At 53.4% G+C, this 24074-nt stretch overlaps 1 protein-coding gene across 2 annotated transcripts; it reads right to left on the reverse strand.

Annotated features, from left to right (window-relative positions):
* Positions 1-123: 123 nt before the first annotated feature.
* Positions 124-23597, reverse strand: NELFA (negative elongation factor complex member A). 2 transcript variants are annotated; one of them, XM_033856524.2, is made up of 11 exons: positions 23388-23597; positions 8057-8228; positions 6603-6764; positions 4967-5056; positions 3421-3551; positions 3262-3331; positions 2998-3086; positions 2111-2222; positions 1116-1399; positions 927-1026; positions 124-819 (listed from the first exon to the last, which is right to left on the reverse strand). In XM_033856524.2, the coding sequence occupies exons 1-11, from the start codon at positions 23595-23597 to the stop codon at positions 635-637; spliced, it is 1605 nt and encodes a 534-aa protein (XP_033712415.1). In that variant the 3' UTR covers positions 124-634. The 2 variants fall into 2 exon arrangements, with proteins under 2 accessions (XP_033712415.1, XP_033712416.1); XM_033856525.2 differs by lacking the exon at positions 23388-23597 and adding an exon at positions 9095-9632.
* Between the last annotated feature and the right edge of the window lie 477 nt (positions 23598-24074).

Consider the following 24074-nt stretch of genomic DNA (forward strand, 5'->3'; position numbering starts at 1 on the left):
ACGTGCTCCCCACGCCCGCACCATCCAGGAGTGACCCCTGGGCTGACCCCAACGTCACCCACCCCAGAGAGGGGCTGGGGCCCCAGAGCAGAGAGGTCGAGCTGGCTGGAAACACAGCTCTGGTGCTTTTTCTTTAGAAAAGCTAAACTTTAATTAGATAGTTTTTACAATGAAAACAGGTACCCAAGGACTGGTCTTAAATGCTCACAACGGTACAAAAGACAAATACAAAACCTGTGGGTGGTGAGCGTGTCCTGGCATCCCCCATCCCTGGGCACTGGCGGCCGTCCCCGCCCCGTTCTCAGACACACCAGGCGCCACCTTTGGTCCCTCAGCCGCGTGGGCGGGGAGAGGGGCTGCACGAGCAAGAAAAAGGCCCTCTCTCGCGGTCAGTGGGACTGAAGAAAAAATGAGAAAAGACGGAAGTCTAACAGGCAGAGCTGGTGCCAAGATTAGGAAGTTACACCTTTCGGGGCTAAGTTTAACATTCAGAACTGTAACACTGAATGCAAAAAAGTGTCTTAAATCACACAAAAGGGACCCATATTAAAATTTAGAAAGTAAGTCCAAAACACCCCAGAGAAACTGAACCCAAAGCTCAAGTGGGCTGGGCCTCGGTGGCACGGCGGCGGCCCTAGGACGCGTTGGCCATGGGCTTGTACTTCTTGAAGCGCGTCCACTGGCCCGTGGCGTAGTTCATCTCGAAGACCGTGTCCACCAGCATGGTGGTGCTGCCCTGGCCGTCCGACTTGGGCAGGTCCTCCGTGTGCTCGCTCAGCTTGATCTGGATCACGTCGCCCTGCTCCTGGCACGGGTTCTCTGAGGGGGGCAGGGGCCGCTGGGCAGGGGCCTGGGGGCGCGGGGGCGTCCCCCACCCCCGCAGGACCCAGGCCCCCCCCACCCCCCAGGGCCGGCCGCAGACCCACCTCGGGAGCCAGCCATGAAGCCCAGGATGAGGGCCTTCTCGGGCCGTGTGACCTTGTTGGCCGTCTTGAACATCTCCTGCGCGGCAAACATCTGCTCTCTCTGCAGTGGAGGAGCAGGGCTGGGTGCTGGGCCCCGGCGCCCCTGCTGTGGGCAGGGCCGCACACACACACCCCGCCCCACACACCTACCGTGAGCGACAGGTTCTTCTTGGGCTGCTGCTGGGCGGGGGGCTGGGCCTGGGCCTGGGGGGCCACCATGGCCACCGGAGGCGTCTGGGTGGCGGGGGCGACGGCTGGGGGCGTGGTGGGCGTCAGGGGCGAGGTGGGCGCCGCGGGTGTGGGCGCTGCAGGGCTGAGGCCGCTGTTGTACAGGGGCGCCCTCTGCTTGAACTGTGCCGGCAGCGCGGGGCTGGGGGCGCTCGGCTCCTCGGGGGGCCGGCTGGCCTGCAGGCTGGCTTCCCGGGCAGGCGGGGCTGCAAGCAGAGCAAGGCCTGGGGGGCGGCCGGCAGGGCCAGGGACCCCGCCTCCGAGAGAAGTGCCTGGGCCCTCCTACCCGCAGCTGGGGTGCGAGCCCCGGGCGGCACCTCTGGGCACGGGGCCCACGCCCCCGAGAGCCCCAGCAGGGAGCCAGAGGGCTCAGGCCTTCTGAGACCAGCAGGGAAGACGTCCAGGCGCTAATGGGCTCCTGGGCGCTGGCGAGGGGACGGAGGGCTGCTTCCTGGAGCCCAGCAAGCCTGCCTGACCCCCAGGCCCTCTCTGGCCACCCCCTCCCCGAGGCCAAGCTCCCCCCCGGGGCAGGCGACGCTGAGCCCGGGGAGCAAACGCCTCGGGGCAGAACCCACGGATCCCCCTCCACCTTTCCTTCCGCGCCTTCTTTCTCAAACTGTAGGGCTACATGAGGACCCTGAGGCACTGTAACCTCAGCAGCCCCCCTCCCGCTCACAAACTGGGCCTCACACCTGGCACCGCACAAGGGAAGGGGCGCTGCCTGTCTGGCCCCGTGAAGGGCAAAGCAGCTGAAACCCCTGGGTTTACTTCTCGAAGCTCGTGCTGGGCAGGAGGGTCTTCCGGCCCCGGCGGCACCAGCAGAGGTCCTGACACCCAAGGAAGCACCACGTGGGCGAGTCCTGGGAAGATGCTGCTCCCTGCCTGGCGGGTGCTGCCTGCTCTGGGTGCCCGCTCACCTGGCGGGGCCTCGGAGCTGGGGATGTAGGATGAGGCAGGGACCACACTGGGCGTAGCCGGCAGGTAGCTCGTGGATGGCAGCGCAGGCTCGTTGTTCAGAGACCCGAGTTTCTAGAAGACAGAGACCATGGTTCCTCTCAAAAGCAGCCCGGGGGCTCAGCGTGAGCCTCTCCCAGTCCTGGATGGGGCCGGCTCCTCTGTGGGCCTCAGCGTCCCGGCCCAGTGTGAACCCGAACCTCCAGCCCCACAGGAGGGCCCCCACCCCCGGGAGCAGGACTGGGGGCACTGCTGTCCCCAGGGATAGAGACTGCTCCAGGCCAGGGGCCCCGCGCTCAGCAGTGCTGGACCCCAAGCGTCCGGCCCTGCCGCCGCCCCCATCCTGGAGCTGCCTTGTTGGGAGGGCGCAGGGTGGGGCGAGGCTGTCCCTGTTTGGTTAGGGACCCTCCCAAACCAGCCATCTTTGAGGTAAGAAGAAATTTTTTTTTTTTTTAAACCACAAAAGCATATGAGAAAAGGAAGACACTCCTTTCAATAAAGTAAGAAAACACAGCTCTGCAATGAGAAGTTTCCCACCACCCAGAAATGACAGACACAGGGCGCCTGGCTGCCCAGCCCCTCCAGGCAGGCCGCACCGGCAGCGAGGGGCCTCCCGCAAGGCCGCCCTACCACCCCTGCGGGACGGGGGACGCCGAGGAGCCCTGAGCGCGTGGCGCTGTCCAAACCTGGGCCCGCGGGCACGCCAGCGCCCCGCCGGCGCCACCTCTTCTGCGTGTGTCCACGTACATACGTGTGCATCCGCGCATGTGCTCCCACGGAACGTGCCTCCGCGGCTAACGCTGGGAATGGGGGCATGTGCTCCGGCCGCCCGCGGCCCTGCAGCCCTTACCTGTGTGGACACCAGGCCGGCCGCGTAGTCGGGGGTGGCGTTCTCCACGACCGTCTCTTCCTTGGCTGGCTTCTCCACCGCCTCCGCGTCTGCGGGCAGAGCACAGGCCTCAGCGCCCCGGGCGGCGGCCCTCCCGGCCCGAGGCGGCGGCGACTCTGAGGACAGGTCTGCCCCGCAGACTTGCCCCTCTCCAGCCGGAGGCGGTCTCCGTCTCGGTAGACGAGAGACCAGGGCCTCCGCGGGCGGACGGGCCCCAATACGCACCCAGGGTCTTCCTCCTCCTCTTGGCCTCCCGGCCGGCCCCGACCATATCCAGCTCGGAGATGTCGAGGAGCTGCCGACACAGACAGAAGCCCACCCTCAGCCCCACGGAAGGAGCGCGGCTGGTCCCGCGTGGGCGGGGCTGCCAGGGGACACGCCCACCTTCACGCCCCTCTCCTTCCGCAGGGGCGTCCTCGACGGCGGGATGGCAGTGCGGTTCCCCGCGGGGCTGAAGACGCTGGGGGCGGTGGGGCTTCGGAAGGGCGCCTGCTTCGGGATGCCTTTGAGCGGGGCTACGGAGAGGACGGGCCGTCAGGGGGCCTCGCGGAGCGGCTACTCCGCCACCGCTGCGTATTCCGCTTGCCTGTCTCCGCCAGAGCCACCCCTGCTGGCCTGCCAAGTGCTCCCCCAGAAGTGCTGCGCCTCCGCGAGGGCAGGTGCCAGGGGCACCTCCCCGTGCCCAAGCACCGGGGCATCGGGTCGGCCTGCCCAGAAGAGCACGCCGTGGCAACCAGCGACACCACAACCAAACTGACGTCTCTGCCCAAGATGCCAAACCAACAGAGACGCCACACCCAGTCCTTTATCACCACAGACAGGACTCTCAGCTTCCACTTCTTTCTTGCACCTCGGGGTTAACAGATGTGTTACAGGCTAGAGGCCCCACGCTGCAGCCAGAATCACCCTCCCTCTTCCCCTGGGCCCGGCCCCTCATCTCTCTCAAGGGGAAGGCACCTGACACATGAGGAACGGCCCCTTCTGAAGGGGGCCTGGCCCCTTCCCCAGGCATCCAGTGCCTCCCCATTCCTGCCACTGGGCCCCGCCCCAGTGCTCAGCGAGCAGACACCAGGGCTGACTCACACCAAGATCATGTACGGCGTCCCAGGCCCGGTGCACAGGTGGCCCCTTGGCACGGCCAATGGGACAGGGCAGGGAAGCAGGAAGCACCCCTGAACCGCACCGTGGGCACGCTGGGTCGGGGCGCCCGGCCGGAGTGTGGGAAGGAAGGTGAGGGGAGCTTTGTCAGGGGGACTGGCACGTGGGGGGCAGGCAGGGACATTACAGTGAGGGCCCCACCCAAGGCAACAGCCGGCCCTGAGGAGACGGGGCTGGGCCCCCCCCAACAGTGCTGAGTCGGCCGACACCAAGACGGCAGCTCCCACCTGAGTGCTGTGGGCTGTGGGCCCCGCAGGGAGGACCCCCACGAGCCCCTCAGGCTCCCGTGGCAGCCTGGCTGCTGCTCTCACCGACCCACCTGCCCTGTCCGGTCGGCCCTGGGCCTGGGCAGCGTGGGGTGGGCAGGGAGCAAGAGGTGCGCTCCGGCCCCGAGGGAGGGACGAGGGCGCAGACCCGACGACACGACGGCGGCCCGGTCAGCCTCGAGCTTGTAGAGCCCTCGCCCCACGGAGAACCTGGGGCCGGCACGGGGCCGCAGGCGGCAGGACCTGGGGCGGAGGCGGCGGCCCATGCCCTCCACGGCCATAAGGACGAGCGAGAACCGAGACTGAGCGTCTCCCTCCAATCCCGGTCTTTCCTCATCTCAGGCGGAGCCTTCCGGACCCTCCGTAAGCGGAAGAGACCCCCTCATTTCACACAACAGAGCCGGCAGCACCGCAGGGCCCGTGGCCCAGTCAGGTCAAAGTTCAACGACTGAGCTCCCGAGGAAGGGCGAGCCCTCCCCTCCGACCCCGCAGCGGCCCGGCCTTACTCGTGGTGTCCATCTTCCGCAGCAGCCCCCGGCCCTTGGCATGGAAGGGCACCCCCGCACTCCTCTTCAGCTGCTGGGCGGTCTCGGTGGCTGTAAGACAAGGTGGCCTGCGTCAGCGCCCACCGACGACAGCGCCTCCATCCGTGGGATTTACAAAGAAGGTCGAGTTGCAAGGACTGGAGCACAGACGCTCGCTCGTCTGCTTTCAAACGTTACAACTACGCTTTCTGTGTAGGGCAGCGGTCCCCAACCTTTTTGGCACCAGGGACCGGTTTCGGTTTCGTGGAAGACAACTTTTCCTCGTACTGGGGTTGGCGGGGGATGGTTCAGGAGGTAATGCGAGCGGCGGGGAGCGGCAGATGAAGCTTCGCTCGCTCCTTTGCCCGCTGCTCACCTCCTGCTGCGCAGCCCGGTTCCTAACAGCCCGCGGTCCCGGTCCATGGCCCCGGGGTTGGGGACGCCTGGTGTAGAGAACTACACTTGCAGCAAGTAGGGCTCTGGCGGCTGCACCTCCCGGGGTGGGGGGGGCGGGAGGGGCCCCGATGAAGCGTCCTCACTGGTGGGTGGTCGCCTGGCACAACCTCACCCTTCCCTTCACAGAAGCATCAACGCGAGGCAGGAAACAAGCTCGGGGAGGGACGGGAGCCCCACGGCCACCCGGCACCAGGTTCTGCCATGGGGGGCTGGGGGCAGGTGCCACTGCTGACCGCACGGAGGGGCCTGGGAGCTGCCCAGGGGGCTGGGGGCCCGGGCCGCGCACCGCCAGCTCCATGAAGCCACAGCGCAGTGCTGACCCCAGGATGCTGTCCATCCGGAACCGAGAGTCACGATGGCTGCTGTGTTTTATTGGGATTCTTTGAAAACGGGGCATTTATACGGGTTATTAATACCAACACCATAACCACTTGCAATAAAAGTTCTGCTACCAGTCAAAGGAATCCATTTCCTGGCCTTTTTCCGAGCAAGTATCTTCCATGTACATTTTAGAAACCACTACTTAAAAAAACATGAATAAAATGACCAAACATCTTTAAAGTCAAATTGAGATCATCTGCAAGAATGAGGCAGGGCTACAGGAGTTAGGACGCAGCCTCTCCAATCTCTTCCAGGCTGCCTGTCTCATCACCCGTGTGACTCAGTTGGTAGATTTCATTTTTGGAACAAAGATTACAAATACTTTAACCTGAAAATTCGGAAGTTTCTAAAGTAGATTTTTAGAACACACAGTTCAGCGTAGCAATCAATAAATTTCTAATAAAAAAAGAAAAAAACTACGTAGAACTCTGTCTTTAAAAGACAGTTAGGTACCATAAAACCTAAAAGAAATCTAAAAATAAAAACTACAGACATAGGACAAAAGCATGATTTGCTCGGCAGTCAGTTTTCCCAAATTTGCTGGACCTTCCAGGCCGGGCAAGGCAGCCCCCGCTGAGGAGGGTCCCGACGAGTCCCAGTGCGCCCTAGGCCAGGCGCACCCGCCCCACACCCGCGTGCCGACAGCGGGCACTGAGTCCCAGTGCGCCCTAGGCCAGGCGCACCCGCCCCACACCCGCGTGCCGACAGCGGGCACTGAGTCCCCGTGCGCCCTAGGCCAGGCGCACCTGCCCCACACCCGCGTGCCGACAGCTGGACTCACATTTCTGCAGGAGCTCGGCCCTCAGCGTGGCACTCTTCGGCTTCCTTTTCAACTGAAAATGTTTCACTGGGGGAGTGAGGGGCCCAGCGAGGGTCGTCAGGGCGTTTTTATTCAAGTACTGGCACTCCAGCGGCAGCATGGCCGACGCCTCACACTCGTTCACTGCTCGTTCGAGAACCAACATGTTAGGAGGTGCATTTCCCTTACGCAGGCCCGATTTTCACCGCTAACGTGAAAACGCACAGTTTCCTGTTTATAGCAGTGGAGCTTCTGCTTCGATCTCAGAACAGAAAACAAGTATCCACTGCCTGCCTGCCACAGGCCAGCAGTCAAGGCCACCAACCTGGGCCAAAGGTCAAGGGCAGGACAGGAGGGCTCAGCAGAATCCCTGTGGGGCTTTTTAAAGGCAGAAGCACCCGGCCCCACCCCAGATGTCCATCAGCTACGTTCGGAAGGGGCTCTGTGCACCCCTAGAGCAAGCGCCGTAGGAAGGGGAAGCCCGGGGCCATCCCGGGTTCCCCCTCAGTCCCCACGGCCCCCGCGGATGGTTTCTCCTGGACCCTCTGAATCCTGGCCCCCACAAGAAGCACCCAGGCACGTTCCCCAGGTCTGTGGGTTCACCAGGCAGTTAGAGCTCGGGAGAAGGCCCTGGGTGGGGAGCACAGACCAACGCCACCGCTGTTCTTCCTGCCCCCGGGAGGCACGCCCAGAAGCCCCTGGGCAGAAGACAGAGCAGGCCCCTCCCACCAGAGAGAGGACACCCAGGAGGGCGTGGACCTGTCTGGACCCTCATCAAGCTAATCACCAGGACAGAAACATCTTGGGTTTGCGTTCCAATGCTCTGGAAGCATCCATGTAGCTTGTGGGCAGTTACAAGTCAAGCGAAAGCCTACCGAGTAAGAGCGATCATCTCACAGTTAAGAGGAGGCACTGGCAGCCACCCCTGGGGACGGCCAGGCCACCGCCCCTGCGGGACCGCAGGGGCACAGGTTCCATCTTTAAAGGGCTGCAGTTCCAATTCTCCAAACTAGGAGAGGAATTCAGGGAGGAACAGACCTTCCCATCTTTATATGTTCTAAGTGGTTTTCAGTTCGTGTTCCAGACAAGTAAACTGCTGATATTTTCAACACACAGTTATGAGCATCTACTCCGTGCCAGGGAATGTTCTAGGCTCTGAGTGGGCAGAGCCCGTGCCCTCATGGAGCTGAGTGCGGAGAGGGGTGCGTGAATGTGAAAGATAGAGCACGTACAGTGAGGAGGGAGCCTCCGGGCTGCTCCTGTCAAAGCCTGGCCAAAAGCCAGCCAGCAGCGCCCGGGGCAGGGGTGCACGGATACAGCCAGCACGACACAGCACAGCGTGCGACACTCGCGAAGTCAAACTCATGTTACAAAAGAGGGTTTAAAGGGAGACCCATCTCCCTCCGCCCAGCGTAAAGCAAACACACCCAACCTACCCTTTTCTCTAAGTTCTCCTAAAATATCTTGAACGTTGGGATTCTGCTCTTCGAGGTCAAGGTTAAGAGATCCGGTGTCAGGAAAGGACTTCAGAATGTCGGCCACCATGAGAACCCAGGGGTCCGAGTCCAGGGTGGCGAGCTGGATGATCTCTGTGAGGGCACCCTTCATCTGCCGGGAGAGGAGAGATGGCAGTCCTTGTCGCCGACCCCACCCTGCCACCCCTGGCTCAGGTCTGTGGGGCGCACCTTTGCTCGTTCAGACACAGGAAGGAGCCCCCTTCAAGCCCGCCGGAGCTTCTGCGCGCACGGGGCGGGACCCAGTCTCTTCAGCCACCGCCCCCATGCCGGTCCCGCCCTCAGGAGAGCCCCCCCCCCCGCCCCGCCCCGCCGCATGCCCACACCTCGCCGGCTGCCCCCGCATCTCCCCACCGCCTCCGGGTGCAGCGGCCCGGCAAACAGAAGGGCCGCCCAAGACGGGGGGGGGGGGGGGGGGGGGGGGTGTCGTTCCCGCCCCCTGCTGGGGAACCTGCCACTGGGGCGTCTGGGGTGTGGGGAGCACCGGGGTGGGCAGGCCAACGCCGCGGCTCGGCACCTGCGGCGGCTGGGAAGGGACTGGGTACGAAAGGCCGCCGGGAGAACAGGGGCAAGTCCCCGCACGCCCCATGGCCATGTGACGGGCTCACGTGACAGAGGAGAGCCCGCAGGAGGCCGGTCCCCCCCCTCGAGGACCTGGGGGACCTGGCTTCGGGGACAGGCCGTGGCCGGCGTGTCTGCTGCGCTCGAGGTGCCGCTTCCTCCCACAGCTGCGAGTGGCCACAGCGGCCCGCGGTCACCGCTGCTTAAGGCCCAGACGCGGGCCCAAGCCTGAATACGGCCCCCCTCGCACCTGCCCTCTCCCACCCAAGCTCCTGGTCCACCTGTCACCCCTCACCTGGCAGCTCCCCCTCGCCTGCGCTGACCCATCCATCCCCTCAGGCTCTGGCTTAACCCTCATGCCCAGCTTCCCACCACCCTCAGGAATCAGGATCCCCTCACCTGCCCCGGAAGCCCCGGCCCGCCTGCCTCCAGCGGTGGTCCAGACAGAATGCCTGGCTGAGCCCCGCATCCCCCCCAGGCGCACGCGCAGCCGAGGTCGAAGCGTCACGGCTCTGGCATTCCCGCCTGAGGCTGGGCGCCTCCCCTTGGCCAAGCACAGGGCCAGGTGCCAGCTGACCCAACTCTAAAAGGCTGTCTCTTGAAATACATAGAAATAAGTTCTTTTGACGTGTGGCAAAAATGGTAAACGCTTATTTATTTTTTAACATTTGTGCTGGGGGCTTTTTTGATGTTTTAGAAGAATGAGCCCGTCTACCACCTTCCCCCCTGTATTCAGCTGAGCTATCAACTCTTTCCTACATTAAAAACAAAAGGCCAACAGGGAGAAGCCGGTGTACCGCAAAAACAAAAACAAAAGGCACGAAATGAAAAACCATTTTATCTGTCACTTACTATGAGTTAAAGAGTGAAAACGTGTCCCTGGCAAACTAAAGTTATGTAAAAAACATAACAAAGAAGCCCCCCCCATACCTAAGTCTCAAACTAAGTGGCTCCACCCAGATGGCAGGCTGCGCCCTCGGCAGTCACCCCAAAGCGTTAGGAACGAGAGACACACACACACTGCGCGTGAGGGGACGCCCAGGTGCTGGGGAGGGGGCAGCCTGCAAATGGAGCTGAGGTGGCCCAGCAGGAGGAGCTCCCTCCCACGCCCGAGCCCAGAACTGCAGAGGGCCAAGGGGCAGGGCACCTGGAGCCCTCTGACGCTGCCTGGGGCAGGGCGCAGGCTGTAAGATGGTGCGGCCATTAGAGAAGCCATCTGGCGCTTCCCCAGAAAGACAAACAGGCAGCTCCCTGGTGGTCTAGTGGTTAGGACTCTGTGCTCGCACAGCTGAGGCACGGGTTCAACCCCTGGTCGGGGAACTGAGATCCACAAGGCCGCACGGCCAAAATTTAAAAGAAAAATGACAAACAGATAACCACGTGAGCTAACAACTCCACTCCCAGGTACAGACCCGAAAGAACTGAAAACGTATATCTACCCAAAAACTCACACGTGAATGGCTGGCTGTATTGGTAACAACCCAAAAGTGGAAGCAATTCCAAGGCCATCATCTGATGAATGGATGACCAAAATGTGGTTTATCTATACAACGAAACATTATTTGGCAATAAAAAGACACACGACGTGACAATGTGATGAACCGTGAAAACAGGAAGCTCTGTGAAAGAAGCCAGACCTGAGAGAGCACACGCCGGATGGCTCTGTGCGTGTGAAACGTCCAGGACAGGTCACCCACAGGCCCGGGAGGTGGGACGGTGGTCCTGGGGCTGGAGTGGGGACAGGGAGTGGCTGCCAGCGAGCTAGGGGTTTCCTTCTCGGAGAGACGAAAACGTTCTGGTGTCAGGTAGTGGCAACGACTGCACAGCACTGTGATGTACCATAACCACTGATTTGTACACTTTGAAAGAATGAATCCTATGTGAATATCTCAGTTTGAGAAACTGTATGAGGAAAAACACAGGGGGCCATAAGGCAAGCTTAGCCAAAGCCCGCAGACGTCTCCAAAGTTGGCGTCACACCTGGGCTCCTGCCTGGAGGCAGGAGTGTCCCTGGCCCTGGCTGGGCACCATGTTCCCAGATGTCAGAAGTCCGGGTGCCCAGGAAGCACAGCTGAGCTGTCTCTGGAGGAGGCAGCCTGGCAGTGGGCCGGCAAGGACAGGCCTGTGTCCAAGGGATGGTCCCTGTCACCTGGAACACGGCTCTGGCCCTCCCTGACACGGAGCTCCTGTAAAAGCTGGGCCAGGAAGCATGTGCTTCAGTCCAGAGGAGTCACAATAGTGGAGGAACCAGCAGACAAGGAACCGAGAGTCAAACGGAAAGAGGACAGGACAGAAAACACCAATAACCGCTAGACACGCCTCTACTGAGCACACGATGTTTATGACCAGGTAGAGCGCCATGAATTTTTAAACTCTCTCAAATAAGGACATAAAGCAGAGAAATGAGTTCAAGACACAGCAAGACAACAAGAGGTAACAAAATCAATAAAAAGACCATACCTCAAAACAGACTTAAGACGTCACTAAATCTCTAAGAATGCATTACAATGACAAGGAGCCCCCCAAAATGCCTGAATGGATGACAAGGTGTATGGATGTCATCTTTATGGTGTATTGACAAGGTGTATTGTCATCTTTATGACAATACCATAAAGACGGACACTTTCCCTCGTAAGTCTAGGGTGACCCCACTCAAGTTGCAGAAATATTTTCTTCACAGAACTGGACAATCTGATTCTAAACTTCCTATGAGAAAAGCAATAAACAAAAATAAGAAAAAAAATTTTTTTAAGGTAACAAGAGAAAGATCGATTTTACCACACATTAAAATTACAAATGCCACGTGATTAAATACGTTCCCTACCTCTCACTTTATTCCCAGATAAACTTCAAATGCATCAGACTTCAATTTGAGAAATGAGACTGTAACAGCACAGGAGAAACCACAGAAGTCTCTCTTTTGTACGACTGCTAAGGAAGAAGCCTCTGTGGTTACGATTCTAAACCAAGGAGCCACAAAAGACATGCATTTGAATTTTACTACTTAAGTATGTTTCCCATGGAAAACCACCAAAAAGCTCCAAATTCCCTAAATTAAATCAAGAGAAATGGCAAACTGGGTGAAAAAAATACTTTGCAACTCCTATCACAGGCAATTAAAAAAAAATGCACACATATATGAGTGTGTATATTTTATAGATGTCTATATATATAAAGAACAAACACACATATATAGAGATTGATCTTACATGTCAATTTTTTAAAAGTTTACCACTAGAAAAATGATTTAACACTTTAAAACATGCAAAGGATGCTCAGCCTCATTCAACATAAGAGAAATGCAAAATAAACGGAGGAGGAGATACAATTCCCACTTCAGGGATGGGCAGGGCGGAGCCGGGTGGCCCCTGCTGGCCCGCCTGGGAGGACGGGCATGATGGCGGAGGGCTTTGTGGCACACGCTCCTGAGTCCAACCATCTCAGGCCGAACCCCGAATCTGTCAGCGCTCCCAGGACAGCCTGGGGGTGCGTTAGCAGCAGTGGCTGCAGTCATCTGGGGATTCGGCACTCGGAACAGCGTCTGGCAGGAGCGAGAACACCTCCCAGGGAGCAGGCGACCACACACTGACAAGAACTTCACTGGGCATAACCTCTACCAAGTTTATTTTATTTATTCTTTTAAATTTTTGGCCGCACGGCGCAGCTTGCAGGATCTTAGTTCCCCGACCAAGGATCGAACCCACGCCCTCGGCAGTGAAAGCATGGAGTCCTAACCACTGGACCGCTAGGGAATTCCCTCTACTAACTTTATTTTAGTGATGCTCATCACAATTTATGACGTATGTGCTTTTGCCTGAGCAATTAGCACTTCCAAGAATTTATCCTCTGGATTAGAGATCTAAGTGCAAGACGCGATACTATAAAACTCTCAGAGGAAAACATAGGCAGGACACTTTCTGACATAAATCACAGCAATATATTTTTGGATCCATCTCCTAGAGTAATGGAAACAAAAACAAAAATAAAGGAACCATGAACAAAAAGACAACCTACAAAATGGAGAAAATATTTGTAAATGATGCAACCAACAAGGGATTAATCTCCAAAATATACAAACAGCTCATAAAACTCAACATAAAAAAAACCAAATCAAAAAATAGGTAGAAGATCTAAATAGACATTTCTTCAAAGAAGACATACAAACAGCCCAAAGGCACATGAAAAGATGCTCAACATCAGTAACTATTAGAGAAATGCAAATCAGAAGTACTATGAGGTACCACCTCACGCCGGTCAGAACGGCCATCATCAAAACGTCTACAAGTAATAAATGCTGGAGAGGCTGTGGAGAAAAGGGACCCCTCTCCTACACTGTTGGTGGGGATGTAAACTGGTGCAGCCAGTTTGTGGAGGTTCCACAAAAAACTAAAACTAGAGCTACCATATGATCCTACAATCCCACTCCTGGGCATATATAAGGAGAAAACTCTAATTCTAAAAGGTACACACACCCCAGTGTTCACCACAGCACTACTTACAACAGCCAGGACACGGAAGCAACCTAAGTGTCCATCAACAGAGGAATGGATAAAGAAGATGCGGTACATATATACAATGGAACATTACTCAGACATAAAAACAATGAAATAATGCCATGGATGGACCCAGAGATTATTATACTAAGTGAAGTCAAAAAAAGACAAATATTATATATTATTTATTTGTGAAATCTAAGAAAAATGATACAAATGAACTTACACACAAAACAGAAATAGACCGACAGACATAGAAAACAAACTTATGGTTACCAAAGCAGGGGAGGGAGAAATAAATTAGGAGTTTGGGATTAAAATATACACACTACTATATATAAAAGAGATAACCAACAAGGACCTACTGTATAGCACAGGAAACTCTACTCAATATTCTGTAATACCCTATAAGAGAAAAGAATCTGAAAAAGAATAGGTATGTATGTGTGTATGTGTAACTGAATCACTTTGCTGTACACCTGAAACACAACACTGTTAAGTCAATTATTAATATATTTCAATAAAAATAAATAAAAACTACAAAAAAAGAAGAAGAAGAAGAATTTATCCTCTAGTTACCTTGCACACCTGAGAGAATTCACTGCAGCAAAAGACAGGAAACAGCTGCATGTCCACCAACGGGACGGGAGACCAAGTAGATAAAGTAGGTCCTGTGAGGCAGGAAAAAGAATGCAGCTACGGCGTGGGCACTGGTGTGGAAGCATCACCAAGACGGAGCTGCAATTAGCGTGAATCTCTATAACGCATCCATCCTACACACACGGGGGCCCCTCCACTGAGGGCCTGGCAAAGGGGGGCATTAGGGATACAGAGACACACAAGACACACGACCTGGTCTCAACAAGCTCACAGGTGAGCACTAAAGAAACTGAGAACTCCCTTGTGTTCACAAAAACCTACTGCTACAGGTTGCACTGTGCCCCTTCAAGATTTGCTGGAGTCCTTACCCCAAGGACCTCAGAATCTGACCTTATTTGGAGACAGGGCCTTTATGGAGGTCATCGAGTTAAAATGAGGTCATTCAAATGGGTCGTAATCCAACACAGCTAGCATCCTTATAAAAAGGGGATATCTGGACAGAGATGAACACACACAGAGGGAAGATGACGTGAAGGCTCCTGTGGAGAAGCCGGTCACGGGACTAGAGCAACGCCCCTACCAGCCAAAGAACACCTGAGGCCACGAGAAGTTCGGAGAGAGGCATGGATTTGACTCCTGGCCACTCAGAGCTGTGAGACAACACACTTGCGTTGTTCTAAGACATCTACTCTGTGGTACTTTACTGCAAACTAATACAACTACCATGAGGCAACTGGACAAGATTTTACAAAAACGTTTGAGGAGAAAAAAAGGGCGGGTTAAAGACAAAAAAGACCACTGTTATGAGCTGAATGTTTGTGTCCCCCCTCAAGTTCACATGCTGAAACCCTAATCTTTGGGAGGTGACTAGGTGTGAGGGCTGGGCCTTGATGAATGGGATTAGTGTCCTTATAACAGAGCCCCCAGGGCAGGGCTCGCTCTCTCCTGCCGCTGCTGAGCACACAGCCAGAAGGCTGCCATCTGCAAGCCAGGAAGAGGGCCCTCACAAGAAACTGAATCAGCCAGCTCAGACGAACAGTTCATCGTGGGCTTTCTTTCCGTCATCCAAAATTGTAAGAAAATAAATGTCTATTATGTAAATCACCAAGTTTATGGTATTTTTGTTATGGGAGCCTGAGCCTTTAGATGAAATAAAATCATCAGTGAGAATCCTGCCTTTAGCACTCTCGTGGTAACAAGCTTTTATGGGTCTCTGGGGGAGACAGATGCAGAGTAAGTGAGGGGCTTCCAGTTCTTGCCAAGAGGGCAGACTGGCGTGGGCTGCTGGAACACCACACACACAGACACACGTGGCACCGCAAATCCACAAGAAAAGGAGAGTTGGCTTGCATTTCAACGCATGGCTGGGAACCCTGGGCTCAGAACAGAGAAAAATAACACCTTCTCCCCATCCACCCACACCAATGAGGTGTAGTACTGAGGCATTAGACGTGGATCTCTGAACAGGAGAGCTACAAAGTGAGGAGAAACAAAAGCAGCACAGTTAATGACTTCTTAAACAAAACTTCAAAACACAAACCATGGGCCAAAAACATATTACTGTGCATTAAAGGAAAGGTGATGAGCAAATGGGAAGTCTAGCAGGCAGATGGATCTGTAATGTTCAAAACCAGCAGTGTTCCACATTAAAATATACAAAGAGGCCCCGCAAACCAACAAGAGGATAGCAACCCCAATAAAACACAGGCAGGTGTTATTAATGGGCAACCTACAAAGAGGAAATCTGAGACTGCAACGAACCCAGCCACAGATACCTCAAGTGAACTGGAAAAAAACCCAAATGCACACACCGCAGCACTTTCCAACCACTGATTTGCAAAAGCAGAAAAGTGGACAAGGCCAAGTGCTGGGGGGTGAGGGAGATCGCACAGGTGCCCACAGTGCGGGCACGCAAATACCTTCTATGACCCAACAATCCCGCCCCTGGGCATAGATTCCAAGTATGTGTTCACAGCCATCCACGGGTGAGGAGCTTTGCGTCACAGCATGATGCTGTTGTGCGCTGGGGGCAGCCTGCTACCAGTGCTGGAGGGCGGCATGCATGGGGGTGGCAACAGTCGGGGTGCAGCTGAGCAGGTCAGGAGCTGGCACACTTTTCTGTAAAGGGCCAGAGACTGACTATTTCAGGCCCTGGGGGCTACGCAGCTCTGTCTCATCTTTTTTCACTAACCCTTTAATAATGCTCAGAACATTCTCAGTTTACAGACTGCAGAGAAAACAAGCCACAGGCCTCAGTTTGCCAACCCTAGGGTTAGATGAACGCAACACAAGTGGATGTTAAAAACACATTTTGTTTACAAACACTGAGATATGTAAGACAATAGAATTTATACCAATTAAAAATACATGCACCCCCCCCACCCCAATTTGAGCAAACACTTTACCAGAGAGGCCCAGCACCTTTAGTCACCATGGAAATGTCAACTGAAACCCACTAGAGTGTCTGCATTAAAAAACCCACCATGCCCTCCACACTCCTCTGGGGATACTGAAATGACACAAGCACCCTGGAAAGCAGTCTGGCAGTCTCCTATCAGGGGCCTGCCCGTCCTCTCCCAGGCGTCTCCTCTAGAGAAATGGCGACAGTCCACACAAGGACCTGTCCATACGTGTAAACACGTCCATTCAGAGGGACACTGCTCGGCAGGAAGAGTTACGAGCTACTAACACACGTAACACAAGCGTGAACTCAAGATAAGGGTGCTGAGCGAAAGCCAGACAAAAACAGCACTATTAATATAACATTCCAGGAAATGCCAGCCAAGCTATGGAGACAGACAGGAGATCGGTGATTACTCAGCAAGGGAGAGGGACACGAGGGTTACAAAGAGGCAGGAGGAGAATGTTATCTTCACTGTAATGGTTTTACAGGTGTGCACATGTCACACTGTACACTTTCAATATGTTTATGTCAATTATACTTCAAATGAAAAAAAGTCCCTAAAAACAATACACATTTTTAAAGAACACTCACAAAAAAACACGTAATAGAACAGAACAGGGCAAGTTGCCACCTATGGGGAAAGTGGAGTAGGATGCGGGAATAAAACAGAGAAGCCAAACAGAAGAGACTTTGAAAGGGAATCAGTAAATAAGTTTAACAACAGAATAAGAAAGAGACGGAATAAGTCTGATGCTACCCAGATCATAACAGGCAGGAAAAAAAACGGCTTGAAAACACCAAAGAGGCTGCACAGAAAAGGGAGGGAAGTCTCCCACACACCTGACTGGAGATTCAGAGAGAAAGGGAACAGAAACTGGGACCAAGGCAAGGTCTATAGAGGAAATTGTTAAGAATTGACAGATGAAAGATAATCACAATTTCAAGAAGCCCAACAAACTTTGTAGGACAAATTTTTAAAAATTTTTTCACCAAAACACATCCTAGGAAATTGCAGAACTACAGAGTGAGGCCACTGTCCTGGGCCAATGGGCCCAAGGCCCTCAGGGGCAATCCTATGGCCTGACATCAAGTTACTGACTCGCTGGGACCACTGGAGTCCCACGCCAGAGGCACTATGGGCATCTGACCACAGAAAGGAAATGACTGAGGTACTTGACTCTGGGGGACAGTGGAGTTTAGGTACAATTCCAATGAAGTGGCGAGTCTGTGTGTGAAAGGTCAGTGTCAGAACTGTCAGGTGGACCTGGGTCCAGTTTCCTTAGAAACAACAACAGTGAGAGACGTGGGTGTCATGCTCACACAGCCCTTATCCGAGCCTCTGCACCTGGGCTGGAAACTGAGGCTGCTTCTTTGTGTCTAAGTGTCTTAGATCCTCCAAGCAAAAGTGGGGTGTTTCACTATTACTGATATGACTTTAAACAGCAGTTTCCGAGAGTCTGTGATTTTCATTATTTTAAAATTTTATTTATTTATTTATTTTTGGCTGCGTTGGGTCTTTGTTGCTGTGCGCGGGCTTTCTCTAGTTGTGGTGAGAGGTGGCTTCTCTTGTTGCGGAGCACAGGCTCTAGGCGCATGGGCTTCAGTAGTTGCGGCACGTGGGCTCAGTAGTTGTGGCTCACGGGCTCTAGAGTGCAGGCTCAGTAGTTGTGGCACACGGGCCCAACTGCTCCGCAGCATGTGGGATCTTCCTGGACCAGGGCTCGAACCCGTGTCCCCTGCGTTGGCAGGCGGATTCTTAACCATTGCGCCACCAGGGAAGCCCAAGTCTGTGATTTTTAGACCACAGAGTTTCTCAGTGAATAAGGCAGCCACAGTGATTAAAGGGCATGCTGTGACAATTCACAACTGTGACATGTCCTTGGGGAAACACTGTTTCTTATTCACTTGGCAGCTGGCCTGACCTGTTACCCCAGGTGATAAATATGCAGCTATCCCAGTCACTGATCCCTGGAATCCCTAGGCTTCCCACAGCAGTCTCATGAGTTGGATAATTTTACATATTAAAGAGTTACCTCAGGCAGCCCTAAAACTCTCCCTAATACTTCCTTTGGTGGCAATGCTAAGGACTTGGACAAGAGGGGTCACTGGTTTTATCAGTAGCAGCATTTACAGGTTCCTCAAAGCCCTTTCAAGTATAGCTAAAACATTACTAAGTCAGTATTTACATTTTACGACACTCTGTAGTTAGCAAAACACCTCATGTACATCGCCTCCTGACATCATTCTTACTTCCTGGACCAAATTCTAAATTCTTTGAGAGCAGGGGCCCTAAATCACTTCTGTACCCCTCACTGAATAAACTAAAATACTGGACCATTAAAATCTCTTTTCCTCTTCCCTCCTTTTAGTTAACAACTGTTGCTGACTTAGCTTTTAAGAGAAATAGATACATCACAAAACAAGTGAACTGGTTTTGAGATTTCATTAAGAAACTCAAGTTGTAGCAGACGCTGTGTACGATGTTTACTTTTATATGTCCCGGCCAAGGGGTCAAAAGTTATTCTTGGTGTGTCTATGAGGATGTTTCTGGATGAGATTAGCATCTGAATTGCACAGACTGCCCTCTCTAATGTGGATGTCCCTCATTAAATCAATTGAAGACCTGAACAGAACAAAAAGGCTGAGTAAGATGGAACTCCTTCCGGCAGAAGTGCCTGACTGTCGAGCTGAGACTTTGGTCTTTTCCAGTCTTGGGACTTGGATGAAATCCTGGCTCTTCTTGGGTCTCCGACCAGCTGGCTTTTTAGACTGGAACTACACTTTAGCTCTCCTGGGTCTCACACTTTCTGGCTGCAGCTCCTGGGACTTTTCAGGAGGCTTTTGTGAGCCAATTCCTTTCAATAAAAACCAGCATCTCTCCCCACTCCCCCGCCATGTGTTATATATACGTATACGTAAGGTACACACGCATCCTATTTGTTCTGTTTCTCTGGAGACCCCTGGCTAAGACAGTGCAGAACACACACAGCCCAGCCATCTAGTCCCCCTGTATCTATGGTCCTATGTAAAAAAGCTTCATCTTCAGAATGTTATCCCCTAAGGCATCAGACCCTAAAAAAAGATAATTAAAATAGCTAAGTGAATTGGGATGTTTTGGAAAGTTTGTTTTGTTTTGTTATTAACACTGAATATATACTAAAAATGCCTTTCAGAAAACTAAATTATCCAGAATGGCCTAGTTCATTTTCAACCTAGCTAAGCAAGTTCTTCATTATAATTTCTTGTAATGCAGACAGAATCCAAGAACAAACTATGTATTTTTAAAAATCACTGAAAGAAAGCTGGTATACCTATATCAATGCTGGACAAAAGCAGACAGAACATTACCAACTACAGAGACCGCTATATAAAGACCCACGGTTCAGTCCACAAGGCAACAGTAACAATTCCAAACTTGTGAGCACCTGATAACATCACCTCAAAATGCAGAAAGCAAGTTGATAAAACTATAAGGACTGACAAATCCATAATCACAACACAGATAAACACATCCCCTCATTAACTGATAAATCTTTTTAAATCAGTAAGAATACAGTAGACCTGTACAACACGATTAAAAGAATTTGACCGAATGAACATATACTGGGCAATGGATCACAAAACTTGATCATAAAAATGCTTCTGAAACTCACTTGCAATGTTTACAAAAACTGACCATATATTTTGCCATTAAGCAAATCTTAAATTTCAAATGACTGAAATAATATAGACTATATTCACTGACAAGCACTCAATCCAGCTAGAAATCACTAGTAAAAACATAACTAAAACCTCCCTCCCTCCAATGTATGGAGATTAAGAAACATTTCTAAATTACAAAAGGGTCAGTGAGGAAATCATCATAGAAATTACAAAATATTGTGACTTGGTAATGAAAGCACTATCAAAACTCGTAGGATGCAGTGATTAGAAAATAACCAGGACTTCACTGGTGGCACAGTGGATAAGACTCCGCGCTCCCAATGCAGAGGGCCTGGGTTTGATCCCTGGTCAGGGTTCGAACCCTGGGTTCGATCCCTGGTCAGGGAACTAGATCCCACATGCATGCCGTAACTAAGAGTTCACATGCCACAACTAAGGAGGCCGAATGCTGCAACTTAACTCCCAGTGCAACCGAATAAATAAATAAAATAACCTGTGGGACCTCCCTGGTGGTCCAGTGGGTAAGACTCTGCACTCCCAATGCAGGGGGCCCAGGTTCGACCCCTGGTCAAGGAACTAGATCCCACATGCATGCCGCAACTAAGAGTCCGCAGGCCGCAACTAAGACCCAGCACAACCAAAATAAATAAATAACCATTTTTTAAAAAATGATAAGAGAATGTTATTATCTACTTTATGCTAATACATTTGAAGTTTTAATAGGAACTGCCAAATCACTAGAAAATATATAATATCCAGAAAAGTTTACTTACGAAGAACATAAAACCAAGCATCAACACTAAAATATGTTCCCACAAAGAAAATCCAGGCCCCCAGATGGCTTTACCACTAAGTTCTACCAAACATTTAGAAAGAAATAATTCCGTTGTTAGACAAACTTTCCAAAGAAGGGGAAAATAGAAGATACATTACCACTCCTTTTATACGGGTGGCATAACTTCAACACCAATATCTGACAAAGACAGTCTGGGAAAGTAAAATTAGAGGTTAATCGCACCCATGAACACAGATACAAGATTCCTACGCTAAATACCAGAACAACATAATCCTACATATAAAATGACCAAGTTAGGGATATGCCAGGTTGGTTAACAGCTAATGCTATTCTGGGACCTCCCTGGTGGCGCAGTGGTTAAGAATCCGCCTGCCAATGCAGGGGACACGGGCTCCATCCTTGGTCTGGGAAGATCCCATGTGCCGCGGAGCACCTAAGCCCGTGCGCCACAACTACTGCGCCTGTGCTCTAGAGCCCGCGAGCCACAACTACTGAACCCCACATGCCTAGAGCCCGTGCTCTGCAACAAGAGAAGCCACCGCAATGAGAAGCCCGCTCACCGCAACAAGGAGTAGCCCCTGCTGGCGGCAACTAGAGAGAGCCCGCCCATCAATGAAGACCCAAGGCAGCCAAAAAACAAAAACAAAAACAAAAAACACAATGCTATTCTGTAAATGTGGCAAACTATATGTCAACAGACATTATAAACATTTGATAAAATTCAATATTCATTCATTCACATCTACTACAATTGTTACCCCCAAACCGGGTTCACCTCTTGATGAGTGTTGAGCCAAAAGACACAACCAAGCCCAAAAGAAGGAAGGATGTATTCCTTGCAGCCAGTAAGGGGAACAGCAGGATCTTTCCCAACGCCAAAAGTGAGGACGTTTTAAGCTAAGGGTACATGCATATTCATGAGGGGGCTTTGGTGGTTGACGGAAGTCACATGGCTCAGTGTCAGCATTCCATCCTCCGCCTGGGTGGGGGTCTTAGTTCTTGCAGAACTCAAAAGATGTGTATCAGATTATTACTTACATCCCTGGAGGAAGAACTAGGACTCGGCTTTATCGCCGAACTACCATTTCTTAACTGCTTTTCCTTTGTTCCTGCATTCTCTCACTTCCCTTAAGATCCTTAATTACTGAGACCTGTTCAAGGGCAAGCATTGTGGCCAGGCTTCGATCCCAACACGGCTTCGGCCAAAATGGCTTTTTCTTATTTAACGTTTTGGCCATGAGCTCAGGACAAGTATGGTTAATAAACACGTTATGCGGGAGACAAACTTCCACCCACCCCAGGCCAGGTTCTTGGAGCACTCTGCACAGGAGAAAGACTCTGTATAGGCGGAAGGCAAAACTGGACATCTCTGACAAGACAACAGGGAGTTCCCTCCCCCGGCGCCCCAGCAGGGAAGCATATCCTAAGAGTACACCTGCTTAGTTACGGCTAAGAGCTTCTGTGACTCTGAAGGCTCCATGGAGAAAGCTAAATCAAGACACGACTGGAAGAAATCTGCAACATACACATCCGAAAAAAGGCTGCTATTCAACATTTATTCTTTAAAAAACTCCTACAAAGCGGGAATTCCCTGGAGGGCCAGTGGTTAGGACTCCACGTTTCCACTGCTAGGGTTCAATCCCTGGTCCGGGAACTAAGATCCTGCAAGCCGCGCAGTGCAGCAATAAATAAATGTTTAAAAACTAATAATAAACAAAACTCCTACAAAGCAATGAAAAAAATACATCGGGGGAAAATTTTTTCTTGAACAATTAACAAAAAAGAACATCAAATAATGAATAAGCACATGAAAAGATGCCCCACCACAGGCATACTCAGAGAATGGAACACTTCAGCAGTGAAAATTACACCACAGCGGGGCTGCAGGTTGGATGAATGTGTCAAGGTGTCAACAACACGAAGAAGACAGACACACCCACATCACTCACGCGAAACACACGATATGATACCGTAACATTAAGTTCAAGCCAGGCAAAACCAAACTGTACTGCTGAAAAACGCCTATACAACTGATAAGTCACAAGGAATGGCAGAGAAGTGATCACCTCCCAAAGTGAGCGAGGGGAGAGGGCAAGGGTTGTGACCCGGCACAGGTGGGGGAGGTCTCTGGACACAGCTTTATTCTGTTTCTCTTGTACACGTTATATATAAAAGAAACAACTATCAACTATAATAACGAGGCAGTCACTGCAACAGTAGTTGGGGAACGTTTAAACAACTACGGCGCCTCAACATTTTGAAAAACTACTTACTTTGCGCACAAAGCGACACAATTTACCGTTAAGGAAAACAAGCAGCGAACAAGTCGGACAGACCCACTGATGAGAACGATGCAAGAACACGAGCGTGTGGCAAGAACCCAGAACGCAGGGTGACCGAACCGGGTGGGTACCCCGACAGGTGAAAGCAAGAAAACCGAGGTGGGCGCTGAGCCCGAGGCGGGCCCCCGACAGCCCGACCCCCCTCCCCCCGTCCGGGCACCTCGCCCGCGGCTCCGACAGGTGCAGGCGGGCGGCTAGGGCTCGCGTCCACCGCGGGGGGGCGGTGAGGAGGGGGAACGGGTCCGCGAACTGCGAGGGTCCGAGGGGCGGGAGGGGGGAGGGGAGGGGACGGGAGCGGGGGAGGAGGGTCCGCTAGGGCCGGCGTCTCGGGTCCCGGGGAGGCGCGGCCCCGAGGGGGAGGCCGGCCCCGCGTCCGCACCGCCGCCCGCCTCACCTCGTCCACCGTGCGGCGCGGGAGGTGCAGCGTCCCGAGCAGCAGCTTGAGCTTCACGGCCGACGAGAGGCCGTGGAAACAGAGGCGGATGTTGTCGATAACCGCAGCCGTGAGCAGGGACGCGATGCTGGGCGGCGCCCACAGCTCGTCCGTGGCCCCCAGCTTGTTGTGCAGCCACAGGCCCGTATCGCTCTCCCGCATGGACGCCATCTTGAGGGGGAAAAAGCCGGCCACCGCCGAGCCGGCATCTTATGAGGACACCTACGCGCCCGCGGCGAGGACCCTCAACATGGCGGCGCCCGCAGGGCGAACGGCGGTGACGTCACCAGAGGAGGCGGGGCCTCGGAGAGACGCTTCGCGGCGGCGCGAGGACCGGCCGTCGGCCGCCGTAACGTAACATGGCGTCGCCCGTGGCCGGATCTCGAGGGCCGCGGAAGATGACGTTAGCAGAGGAGTGGGCTGGCTCGGCCGACCTACGTCCCCTTCAGCCCTGAAGTGGACAGAACCCCGACGCGGCGGCTGGCGAGAGCCCCGCCCCTCCACGGACGGCCGCCGGGGGGCGGCCAGGACGCCGGGGTCCCGCGCCGCTGGGAGCGAGGTTGTCGAGGTCAGAAAGTCATTTAGGGAAATATTTGCCAAATAGAGTCGGGTGGGGTCCAGCTCTCGTCCGTTCCCTAGACAGCCCGC

Source organism: Tursiops truncatus, chromosome 5 (genome assembly GCF_011762595.2).
Source record: "Tursiops truncatus isolate mTurTru1 chromosome 5, mTurTru1.mat.Y, whole genome shotgun sequence".
NCBI classification, from domain to species: domain Eukaryota; kingdom Metazoa; phylum Chordata; class Mammalia; order Artiodactyla; family Delphinidae; genus Tursiops; species Tursiops truncatus.

What these genes read in the sequence shown, in the direction of transcription:
- NELFA (XM_033856524.2), bottom strand. Translation starts at nt 23,597, where the DNA reads ATGGCGTCCATGCGGGAGAGCGATACGGGCCTGTGGCTGCACAACAAG. An exon ending in GAGGAGGAGGAAGACCCTGG is followed by an intron (nt 3,087 to 3,261) that starts GTGCGTATTGGG and finishes CTCTGCCCGCAG; the next exon opens with ACGCGGAGGCGGTGGAGAAG. An exon ending in AGAAGAACCTGTCGCTCACG is followed by an intron (nt 1,027 to 1,115) that starts GTAGGTGTGTGG and finishes CCTCCACTGCAG; the next exon opens with AGAGAGCAGATGTTTGCCGC.